Source organism: Oncorhynchus clarkii, chromosome 4 (assembly GCF_045791955.1).
Source record: "Oncorhynchus clarkii lewisi isolate Uvic-CL-2024 chromosome 4, UVic_Ocla_1.0, whole genome shotgun sequence".
NCBI lineage: Eukaryota > Metazoa > Chordata > Actinopteri > Salmoniformes > Salmonidae > Oncorhynchus > Oncorhynchus clarkii.
Genome location: NC_092150.1, coordinates 62,596,466 through 62,608,964, shown reverse-complemented (window position 1 = coordinate 62,608,964; position 12,499 = coordinate 62,596,466). Strand labels below are relative to the sequence as shown.

The 12,499-nt window shown below is 46.4% G+C and overlaps 1 protein-coding gene across 1 annotated transcript in view; it reads left to right on the top strand.

Annotated features, from left to right (window-relative positions):
• LOC139407072 (mitogen-activated protein kinase kinase kinase 5-like) overlaps positions 1–12,499 on the top strand; it is a 63,215-nt gene that overhangs the window by 46,551 nt on the left and 4,165 nt on the right. The window contains exons 20-27 of the mRNA XM_071150410.1: positions 1,644–1,821; positions 2,000–2,020; positions 2,243–2,420; positions 2,793–2,961; positions 3,184–3,375; positions 4,156–4,261; positions 7,376–7,619; positions 7,933–8,045. Of these exons, the coding sequence (XP_071006511.1) occupies positions 1,644–1,821; positions 2,000–2,020; positions 2,243–2,420; positions 2,793–2,961; positions 3,184–3,375; positions 4,156–4,261; positions 7,376–7,619; positions 7,933–8,045 (1,201 nt within the window). The remainder of the gene's footprint in view (positions 1–1,643; positions 1,822–1,999; positions 2,021–2,242; positions 2,421–2,792; positions 2,962–3,183; positions 3,376–4,155; positions 4,262–7,375; positions 7,620–7,932; positions 8,046–12,499) is intronic.

The window sequence follows — 12,499 nt, the reverse complement described above, 5'->3', positions numbered from 1 at the left end:
CTGTAGCTGCGGGTTAGGCCCTGAGATCTAACATGACTGGGTTTTGTCTTGGCTGTAGCTGCGGGTTAGCCCCTGAGATCTAACATGACTGGGTTTTGACTTGGCTGTAGCTGCGGGTTAGGCCTTTAGATCTAACATGACTGGGTTTTGTCTTGGCTGTAGCTGCAGGTTAGGCCCTGAGATCTAACATGACTGGGTTTTGTCTTGGCTGTAGCTGCGGGTTAGGCCCTGAGATCTAACATGACTGGGTTTTGTCTTGGCTGTAGCTGCAGGTTAGGCCCTGAGATCTAACATGACTGGGTTTTGTCTTGGCTGTAGCTGCAGGTTAGGCCCTTAGATCTAACATGACTGGGTTTTGTCTTGGCTGTAGCTGCGGGTTAGCCCCTGAGATCTAACATGACTGGGTTTTGTCTTGGCTGTAGCTGCGGGTTAGGCCCTTAGATCTAACATGACTGGGTTTTGTCTTGGCTGTAGCTGCAGGTTAGGCCCTTAGATCTAACATGACTGGGTTTTGTCTTGGCTGTAGCTGCGGGTTAGGCCCTTAGATCTAACATGACTGGGTTTTGTCTTGGCTGTAGCTGCGGGTTAGGCCCTGAGATCTAACATGACTGGGTTTTGTCTTGGCTGTAGCTGCGGGTTAGCCCCTGAGATCTAACATGACTGGGTTTTGACTTGGCTGTAGCTGCGGGTTAGGCCTTTAGATCTAACATGACTGGGTTTTGTCTTGGCTGTAGCTGCAGGTTAGGCCCTGAGATCTAACATGACTGGGTTTTGTCTTGGCTGTAGCTGCAGGTTAGGCCCTGAGATCTAACATGACTGGGTTTTGTCTTGGCTGTAGCTGCAGGTTAGGCCCTTAGATCTAACATGACTGGGTTTTGTCTTGGCTGTAGCTGCAGGTTAGGCCCTTAGATCTAACATGACTGGGTTTTGTCTTGGCTGTAGCTGCGGGTTAGCCCCTGAGATCTAACATGACTGGGTTTTGTCTTGGCTGTAGCTGCGGGTTAGGCCCTTAGATCTAACATGACTGGGTTTTGTCTTGGCTGTAGCTGCAGGTTAGGCCCTTAGATCTAACATGACTGGGTTTTGTCTTGGCTGTAGCTGCAGGTTAGGCCCTTAGATCTAACATGACTGGGTTTTGTCTTGGCTGTAGCTGCGGGTTAGCCCCTGAGATCTAACATGACTGGGTTTTGTCTTGGCTGTAGCTGCGGGTTAGGCCCTTAGATCTAACATGACTGGGTTTTGTCTTGGCTGTAGCTGCAGGTTAGGCCCTTAGATCTAACATGACTGGGTTTTGTCTTGGCTGTAGCTGCGGGTTAGGCCCTTAGATCTAACATGACTGGGTTTTGTCTTGGCTGTAGCTGCGGGTTAGGCCCTGAGATCTAACATGACTGGGTTTTGTCTTGGCTGTAGCTGCGGGTTAGGCCCTTAGATCTAACATGACTGGGTTTTGTCTTGGCTGTAGCTGCGGGTTAGGCCCCTTAGATCTAACATGACTGGGTTTTATCTTGGCGAAAGCTGCAAGTTAGACCCTTAAATCTAGCATGACTTGGCTAGGTCACTTGACTTAGTTCTGTACTGTGACTTGGCTGCAGCTTAGGCCCTTAACTCAAGCATGACTGTGCTGCGTTTTATCTTGGCTACAGGTCGGCATGTTTAAGATCCACCCTGAGATCCCAGATTCCATGTCCATGGAGGCCAAGGCCTTCATCCTGCGCTGCTTTGAGCCCGATCCCGACCAGAGGGCCACCGCCCTGCACCTGCTCACGGATGAGTTCCTCACCGTCACCAGCCGCAAGAAGAGGGGCAAGAGCAGCTTCACAGGTAGCTAGGACAACGCTTCACTGGTCAATCAGTGCAGTAGTTAGTAGAATATAGATATATCTGAATAGATAGACAATTGCTTCTAGATACTTTGTTTTAGATACGTTTTGTCTGTTTATTTTTCTGCACAATCCATACTTATCATTGAATTAAAAAATATATATGTTTTTCTCCTCAGCTCTTACACCAGCAGGTTCAGGTGAGTTTATCTGTGCGTCTGTGCTTCATCCTCTTTAGAGTACACTGAGTCTGAGCCCAACAACATGAGGCTAACCCAATTATCCTGTTGACTACCCTACCCTGAAATGACACCCTCACAGAAGTAGTACTGTAATATAATTTCCGTGTAGTGTCCTTAACAAGTTGTTCGCTCTGCTTTTCTTTGTGTAACTGTGCCGTCACCTGTCTCTGTGCCCTCCAGAGTACCTGCGCAGCATCTCCCTGCCAGTGCCTGTGGTGGTGGAGGACACCAGCAGCAGCAGTGAGTACGGCTCCGTCTCCCCTGAGAATGACCTCAACACCAACCCCTTCATCTTCAAGCCCAGCACCAAGTGTTACAGCGATCGGGACGTCAAGGGAACCCGCTCCCTGTTCCTCAGGTAACACAACACACAGTCAGCACCATACCGTATGTGTTTGGACAGTGAAGCTAACATTTTAAATTTGTCTCTTTACTCATTTCGGATTTGAGATCACAAAAACACACCTCTTAATCAATCTGACAATAAGCAGTGCCGGAAAAACCCAAATCTGGAGGAAACTTATTATTACTAAATACTGAACCATTTTAAACACTAGCCCCCCAATCCTCCCTTCCCCAAAACACATTTAAATATTGGACTATAAATTGTGCCTTCCTGCAAGTAAACATTTCGTTGGTATACCAACTTGAACTTTATTATTCTCCTATATAAATATGTTCTAAAACAAATGTCACTGAGGTCTCTAATCTAACCTGTGTTCCCCACCAGTATCCCAGTGGAGAACTTTGAGGACCACAGTGCTCCTCCGTCTCCTGATGAGAAGGACACTGGGTTCTTCATGCTGAGGAAGGACAGCGAGAGAAGGGCCACTCTGCACCGCATTCTCACTGAGGACAGAGACAAGGTGGTGGCCAACCTCGTGGAGGCTCTCAAACAGGTCAGTTAGCATCTAGTCTGGTAGTGGACAGGGAAAGGTTTGGCCTGGTTCCAGTTCGTTTTTTCCCCTGGCGTGTCACTCGGCATGACAATGACCCTAGGAGTTGGCAAGACAGCACGAACAGATCTGGGAACAGGTTAGAAGCTGTCTCAGAGTAAAACAAACCTCTCATCATCTGCACTCCTCTCTCTACCTTCACCCTCCTCTCCCCTATGCGTGCAGGGTTCTGAGACATCCGACACCAAGTTGAGACATCAGCATATCTCCACCCTGGTGGTCAGTCTGGGGGACTTTGTGCGCATGGCGGACAGGAAGATCATAGCCAACACCCTCTCCCAGCTCAAACTGGAGCTAGACTTTGACAGCACGGCCATCAGCCAACTACAGGTGGTGCTATTCGGGTTCCAGGATGCAGTAAGTGCTCTTTCTTCACCTATTAGTAGGTCTCTCTATAAGCATTATAAATGGCCTATGATGATTCAAAAATCCCATTGTCTATTTATCCACTGTGAATGGCTTGGAATTAAAATAGTCCTTGTATAGACCAAAGGTTCTGGAGGCATTAAAGTATGATTTAAGGGGGTTTCTGTGAAACGTTCACAGCAGAATTATGTCGCCATGCTGCCATTGTTTGAACAAACAGATCAGACTATTGACTGTGAAACACTTTTGACCTTTAAGGGTAATTAAAGGGAAATATGTCCCCTTAATTACACATCGTGTAAAGGGGCTGATTCTGCCCTGTATCACAAATACAATTATGCAAATAGCACTGTAGCAGGCTGTAAGATATGTGAGAGTTATTACATAACTCTGTCAAAATGAGCTCTGATGCCCCTTAGTGGATACTTATGAAACCAGCTCTGGTCTATAGGTTACACTGTCTGCAACAGATTATTATCAACGCACGATGCACACTTGTTTTTCACAGTTGGATTTTCCAGAATGCATGGCTTTTTATAAATAGCAGTCTCTCTTTTTTCTGGGAAATGCTTGTTCCATAGGCTAATTATAGGGGGATATCTCAGCTTACTAGGCAGCCACCACACGCAATGTAAACAGACACCTTCTGGGGTCAAGCCTGTTGTCCTTTCCACTAATGTGACCATGTAGAGGATGCATAGGTGCAGTATGTGTGTGGGTCAGCTGTTTATTAATGGTGTGTGTGTGTGTGTGTGGCCATTGCATCTCCAGGTAAACAAAGTACTACGAAACCACAACATCAAGCCCCACTGGATGTTCGCTCTGGACAATATCATCCGTAAAGCGGTGCAAACTGCCATCACCATTCTGGTGCCAGGTAATAGCAGTGACTCCAGCTGCAGAGTTTTAAATCAGTAATTATGCACCTAAGGGCCCAGGACACTGTTTGTTAACTAAAGATAGAAACATGACTTTGAACAGAGCCCCAATCTAATCACAACTTAAGGTTAATTTTGTAACTCCGGTTCTCTGAAAATATGAGTGAGACGTATCACAACTCTCGGAAGGACCAATCAAAAGCCCAGGCTCTATCGCAGCCGGCCACGACCGGGAGGTCCATGGGGCGACGCACAATTGGCCTAGCGTCGTCCGGGTTAGGGAGGGTTTGGCCGGTAGGGATATCCTTTTCTCATCGCGCACTAGCAACTCCTGTGGCGGGCACGCTGACCAGGTCGCTAGGTGCACGGTGTTTCCTCCGGCACATTGGTGCGGCTGGCTTCCGGGTTGGGTGCGCGCTGTGTTAAGAAGCAGTGCGACTTGGTTGGGTTGTGTTTCCGAGGATGCATGGCTCTCGACCTTCGTCTCTCCCGAGCCCGTACGAGTTGTAGCGATGAGACAAGACAGTAACTACTAACAATTGGATACCACGAAATTGGGGAACAGCCGATGAACCCTTAAAACTTCGATAGCACCTTTTTTTTCTCCAAAGAATTTAGTTCAACTACCACCAAGCTACTGCAAAATGTAGTTCAATTACTAGTTCAACTCCATGTAGTTCACCGCTTCCCAACACTGTTTAGGGATGCTAAAGGCAGTAGTAAAGTGAAAGATGGAGCAATGTCACATCTCCACACTTCTCAGCGGCTAGTAGCTGCTGTGAAAGTATCTTAAGCGCAATAGACACGTCCCAGGACTAGCTAAAGACTAGAGACTGGGTGAAAGTGACGTGCCCCCCTAGAAATAACATAACAGTTATGGATTACTGCCGGGGCCTTGGCACACCGACAAAGCGGCTAGAGGACCTTAACAATGACAAAACCTTCTCTCCTTCCCAAAAAAATCCTGCAAGGAGCATAGGACCATGGAAAATGGAGTGTAGGAAGGAACAATCTGTTAAGTCATAGCACTTCTCCAATAAAAACGCAACAAGGTGGAGGCCCAATTTCCTTGCTCTGTGTAGACGGAAAAGGGGTGGTAGGCAGCATAGGAGGAAAAGCATACAGCATAACCCTATTTTCTAGGGCTGTGACGATACCAGTATCACAATTTTTTTCAAATGGCAAAAATGTAAACACGAAGCAGACCAAACTCTTTAGCCCTTTAAAAATCTGCTGTATGTAAAATATTTTTGGGACGAGATGTATGAACCCAAGGTCTACCACGGGGCCCAGGTCTACGGGGCAGGCAGAAGTTGAAGGCTTTGCCTTCTTTCTTGCGCATGTCACACTTCTGCCGCATGAACAACTCATCGGGTGTCACTGGGACATCCAGGAGGTCCACATTTACTTCTGTCTGTTAAACCCACTACTGCTAGGCTCATGCAATAACCACAAGCTTGAATGGCACTACGGGAGGCACGGAGATTTAGGTCTGTAATCATACAGCTGTCCTCCAAAGCATCTGGCAATGGGTGTCCTGCTCCAGTTTCTTCCCCATCTCTTTCAGTAGCTCAGCCTGATAAACCAACAATAGAGGTCACATTGAGAGCTCCGATTGCTTGGGCCGAGGCCTAGTACATTTTCTGAAAAATGGAGGCAGTAAAGTGCTGTGTCTTTCTAGGGAGTGAGGTGTCGGTGTCGTTAGCAACATGGCGCGAGGGGCTGAGGTGGTAAGCCAGTGGTGGCTCCACATTGGGAGGGTTAACAAATCCAGATTCCTCCATATAGTACATGTTGTGCATATCCAGGCTCGGAGTACTTCTAGCAAAAATCTTGCTAGTGAGGGTTTTGTGCCACAAGCTCTTAGCTTCCCTGAAGCAAGCTGGTACCGCGGGTAGCAGTTGTTTTACAGGGGCTGTATGAGATGGGCGTCTCTTCCAGTCGCATAGGTCCCTTGACGGGCCCCGAGCCCCTACGGGAGACGACCACTCGAGAGACGGCCACCAAACTCCAATGGAGTAGGGGGTGGCTTCACTGCTCTCAAGGCCGTCCGACCTGTGGGCCATAGAGGACGGGCGAACCGGATCGTCAGCCCCCATCTCCTGAGCTATCTCGAGGATAACTGTGAGATAAATCCCATTGTCATCCTCGTCACCCCCTAGCTCGCTTTCCCCTGACACTACATCGTCAGACAGTGAGGTGAGGGAGTCGAGTCTATCCATGACCTTGCCCCAACTGGGCTAGTTTACGGGGAGCTGTGCCTCAGCTTTCGCTGTTGGCTCCGAGAGGCTATCGAAATAGATGCTCATTTAAGCCTCCTCTGACCAGCCCTAGTCAGTAGTTTGCAGTGATCACAACACTCAGTTATCGAGCGCCTCTTGGGCATGTACCTTTCCCAAGCAATTGATGCATTGAGGATGGTAATCCTTCCTCACAATCATGGAACCGCAAGCGCAAAAACCTGGGAGTTCAAGTGCTAGGCTCTTCCTGGGATGGGATAGCAGTGGCCATTGTGAGGAACAAGGCTTGCTAGCAACGCCTGTTGAATGAACAACAAGAAGCAGGCTTGGGCTAGCTAGATAGAAGCCTTGCTGCTGGTGGCTAGCAAAAGGTAGCTTGTGTAAATGGCGTTTAAAGCTAGCTAGTTAGAAGCCTTGCGGCTAATAACTAGTAATAATTAACTAGTAATAATTAGCTAGAAAGCAATGCTCTTCGCGAGGAAGAGAAGTGAGAATGACCATAGGGCGGGAAAGTGGCTCGTTATAAGGAAGTGAGGGGCTCACCTTATTTGCCACTCTACCTGTCTGTCTCCAACAGACGCTTTTGATAGGTCCTTCCAAGTTGGTGTTCCTGGTGAATCCCAATAGTGATACATCAAAAGGAGAACAGAGATTTGCATTTAACAAGAATATTGTATATACTCGTCAGATGCCATTATAACAATTGCATTTGAAAGATTATTGTAGTCATAGACTGATCTTTACTGAGGCTTGTGATGTTGCTGTCTTTGTTTCATGTTTCCTCTTTCAAACTGCAGTTTAGCTGTTGTATATGTACTAGTTGTCATGCTATTGCTGTAACGGTGTAATGATGCATCACGTGTCCTTACCCAGAGCTGAGGCCCCACTTCAGCCTGGCCTCGGAGAGTGACCCGGCCGACCAGGATAATGTTGACGATGACGTTGAGCCTGAGGATTCCGCCGCCCACCAGAGCAGAGCCCCTCCCAACACTGCCCATGATGACACGGTCGCCACCTCCGGCGTGAGCACACTCAGTTCCACCGTTTCACACGAATCCAATAATGCCCAGCGCTCCGTCAGCATAGAACTAGGCAGGATGAAGCTGGAAACCAGCAGGTGGGTCGCCGTGCGGTCATAACCATGACAACAACTGTCAGACACAATAGCAGAGATTTATTCCAACAACCTTTTCTATTACCACCACATCTGTGATGAATTAGTAACAGATATTGCCTGTAGCTTCACATTGTTTCCTCACCAATGTGAATTCTGTTATGTAGAAAGGTCCCAACACAGAAGAGAAAATATGTTCATTTTCATCATGGCTATCGGTGTGGCTGCAGTAGCCATGTCTAGTAGTATTGTGTTAACTCATTGAATGACCCTATGTCTCCCCCTCCCCTCCTCTCTCCCTGCTGTGTCTGTCCAGGCTAATGGAGCAGTTGCTAGAGAGGGAGGGAGAGTACCAGGCCATCCTCCAGCAGGTCCTGGACGAGAGGGAAGAGGGGATCAAATTACTGAGGATCTGCTCAGAGCCTATCTGTGAGCACATCTCAACATATACTACACACCTTCCAACATACACTACACAGCTCCCAACATACACTACACAGCTCCCAACATACAGTGCCTTGCGAAAGTATGCGGCCCCCTTGAACTTTGCGACCTTTTGCCACATTTCAGGCTTCAAACATAAAGATATAAAACTGTATTTTTTTGTGAAGAATCAACAACAAGTGGGACACAATCATGAAGTGGAACGACATTTATTGGATATTTCAAACTTTTTTAACAAATCAAAAACTGAAACATTGGGCGTGCAAAATTATTCAGCCCCCTTAAGTTAATACTTTGTAGCGCCACCTTTTGCTGCGATTACAGCTGTAAGTCGCTTGGGGTATGTCTCTATCAGTTTTGCACATCGAGAGACTGACATTTTTTCCCATTCCTCCTTGCAAAACAGCTCGAGCTCAGTGAGGTTGGATGGAGAGCATTTGTGAACAGCAGTTTTCAGTTCTTTCCACAGATTCTCGATTGGATTCAGGTCTGGACTTTGACTTGGCCATTCTAACACCTGGATATGTTTATTTTTGAACCATTCCATTGTAGATTTTGCTTTATGTTTTGGATCATTGTCTTGTTGGAAGACAAATCTCCGTCCCAGTCTCAGGTCTTTTGCAGACTCCAACAGGTTTTCTTCCAGAATGGTCCTGTATTTGGCTCCATCCATCTTCCCATCAAGTTTAACCATCTTCCCTGTCCCTGCTGAAGAAAAGCAGGCCCAAACCATGATGCTGCCACCACCATGTTTGACAGTGGGGATGGTGTGTTCAGCTGTGTTGCTTTTACGCCAAGCATAACGTTTTGCATTGTTGCCAAAAAGTTCAATTTTGGTTTCATCTGACCAGAGCACCTTCTTCCACATGTTTGGTGTGTCTCCCAGGTGGCTTCTGGCAAACTTTAAACAACACTTTTTATGGATATCTTTAAGAAATGGCTTTCTTCTTGCCACTCTTCCATAAAGGCCAGATTTGTGCAATATACGACTGATTGTTGTCCTATGGACAGAGTCTCCCACCTCAGCTGTAGATCTCTGCAGTTCATCCAGAGTGATCATGGGCCTCTTGGCTGCATCTCTGATCAGTCTTCTCCTTGTATGAGCTGAAAGTTTAGAGGGACGGCCAGGTCTTGGTAGATTTGCAGTGGTCTGATACTCCTTCCATTTCAATATTATCGCTTGCACAGTGCTCCTTGGGATGTTTAAAGCTTGGGAAATCTTTTTGTATCCAAATCCGGCTTTAAACTTCTTCACAACAGTATCTCGGACCTGCCTGGTGTGTTCCTTGTTCTTCATGATGCTCTCTGCGCTTTTAACGGACCTCTGAGACTATCACAGTGCAGGTGCATTTATACGGAGACTTGATTACACACAGGTGGATTGTATTTATCCTCATTAGTCATTTAGGTCAACATTGGATCATTCAGAGATCCTCACTGAACTTCTGGAGAGAGTTTGCTGCACTGAAAGTAAAGGGGCTGAATAATTTTGCATGCCCAATTTTTCAGTTTTTGATTTGTTAAAAAAGTTTGAAATATCCAATAAATGTCGTTCCACTTCATGATTGTGTCCCATTTGTTGTTGATTCTTCACAAAAAAATACAGTTTTATATCTTTATGTTTAAAGCCTGAAATGTGGCAAAAGGTTGCAAAGTTCAAGGGGGCCGAATACTTTCGCAAGGCACTGTACACTACACAGCTCCCAACATACACTACACAGCACCCAACAAACACTACACACATCCCAACATCCACTACATACCTCCCAACATACACTACACAGCACCCAACAAACACCACACACCTCCCGACATCCACTACACACCTCCCAACATCCACTGCACACCTCCCAACATCCACTACATACCTCCCAACATACACTGCACATCTCCCAACATACACTGCACACCTCCCAACATACACTGCACACCTCCCAACATACACTGCACACCTCCCAACATACACTGCACACCTCCCAACATACACCGCACACCTCACAACAAACACCACACACCTCCCAACATCCACTACACACCTCCCAACATCCACTACACAGCACCCAACAAACACCACACAGCACCCAACATCCACTACACAGCACCCAACATCCACTACACAGCACCCAACATCCACTACACACCTCCCAACATACACTGCACATCTCCCAACATACACTGCACACCTCCCAACATACACTGCACACCTCCCAACATACACTGCACACCTCCCAACATACACCGCACACCTCACAACAAACACCACACACCTCCCAACATCCACTACACACCTCCCAACATCCACTACACAGCACCCAACAAACACCACACAGCACCCAACATCCACTACACAGCACCCAACATCCACTACACACCTCCCAACATCCACTACACACCTCCCAACATCCACTACACACCTCCCAACATCCACTACACACCTCCCAACATCCACTACACACCTCCCAACATCCACTACACACCTCCCAACATCCACTACACACCTCCCAACATCCACTACACACCTCCCAACATCCACTACACACCTCCCAACATCCACTACACACCTCCCAACATCCACTACACACCTCCCAACATACACTGCACACCTCCCAACATCCACTACACACCTCCCAACATCCACTACACACCTCCCAACATCCACTACACACCTCCCAACATCCACTACACACCTCCCAACATACACTGCACACCTCCCAACATCCACTACACACCTCCCAACATCCACTACACACCTCCCAACATCCACTACACACCTCCCAACATCCACTACACACCTCCCAACATCCACTACACACCTCCCAACATCCACTACACACCTCCCAACATCCACTACACACCTCCCAACATCCACTACACACCTCCCAACATCCACTACACACATTCCAACATCCACTACACACCTTCCAACATCCACTACACACCTCCCAACATCCACTACACACCTCCCAACATCCACTACACACCTCCCAACATCCACTACACACCTCCCAACATCCACTACACACATTCCAACATCAGTGGTGTAAAGGACTTAAAGTTGAAGTCGAAAGTTTACATACCACTCCACACATTTGTTGTTAACAAACTACAGTTTTGGCAAGTTGGTTAGGACATCTACTTTGTGCATGACACAAGTAATTTTTCCGACAATTGTTTACAGACAGATTATTTCACTTATAATTCACTGTATCACAATTCCAGTGGGTCAGAAGTTTACATACACATAGTTGACTGTGCCAGCTTGGAAAATTATGTAATGGCTTTACAAGCTTCTGATGGGCTAATTGACATAATTTGAGTCAATTGGAGGTGTACCTGTGGTGGTATTTCAAGGCCTACCTTCAAACTCCGTGCCTCTTTGTTTGACATCATGGGAAAATCAAAAGAAAACGGCCAGACCTCAGAAAAAAAATTGTTGACCTCCACAAATCTGGTTCATCCTTGGGAGCAATTTCCAAGTGCCTGAAGGTATCACGTTCATCTGTACAAACAATAGTACGCAAGTATAAACGCCATGGGACCAGACAGCCGCCATACCGTTAAGAAAGGAGATGCGTTCTGTCTCCTAAACATGACGTACTTTGGTGCGAAAAGTGCAAATCAATCCCAGAACAACAGCAAAGGACCTTGTGAAGATGCTGGAGGAAACCGGTACAAAAGTATCTATATTCACAGTAAAACAAGTCCTATATCGACATAACCTGAAAGGCCGCTCAGCAAGGAAGAAGCCACTGCTCCAAAACCAACATAAAAAAGGCAGACTACGGTTTGCAACTTTACTATTTATTTTTTTGACAACTTAATTACATCTTTATTTCACTACATTCCTAAAGAAAATTATGTAATTTTTACTCCATACATTTACCCTGACACCCAAAAGTACTAACAGGACAGGAAAATGGTCCAATTCACTCACTTATCAAGAGAACATCCATGGTCATCCCTACTCAAATCAAATCAAAGTTTATTTGTCACGTGCGCCGAATACAACCTTACAGTGAAATGCTTACTTACAGGCTCTAACCAATAATGCAAAAAAAGTTATTAGGTGAACAATAGGTAAGTAAAGAAATAAAATCAACAGTAAATAGACAGTGAAAAATAACAGTAGCGAGGCTTTATACAGACACCGGTTAGTCGGGCTCATTGAGGTAATATGTACATGTAAATATGGCTAAAGTGACTATGCATATATGATGAACAGAGAGTCGCAGTAGCGTAAAAGAGGAGTTCTGATCTGGCAGACTCATTAAACACAAATGCTTCGTGTAACGGCTGTTTCATGATATTTTAATAGAACTGAACACTGAATAACGAGAACGACCAAAACAGTTTTGTCTGGTGCAGACACAAAAACAGAAAACAACTACACACAAAACACAGGTGGGAAAAGGCTACCTAAGTATGGTTCTCAATCAGAG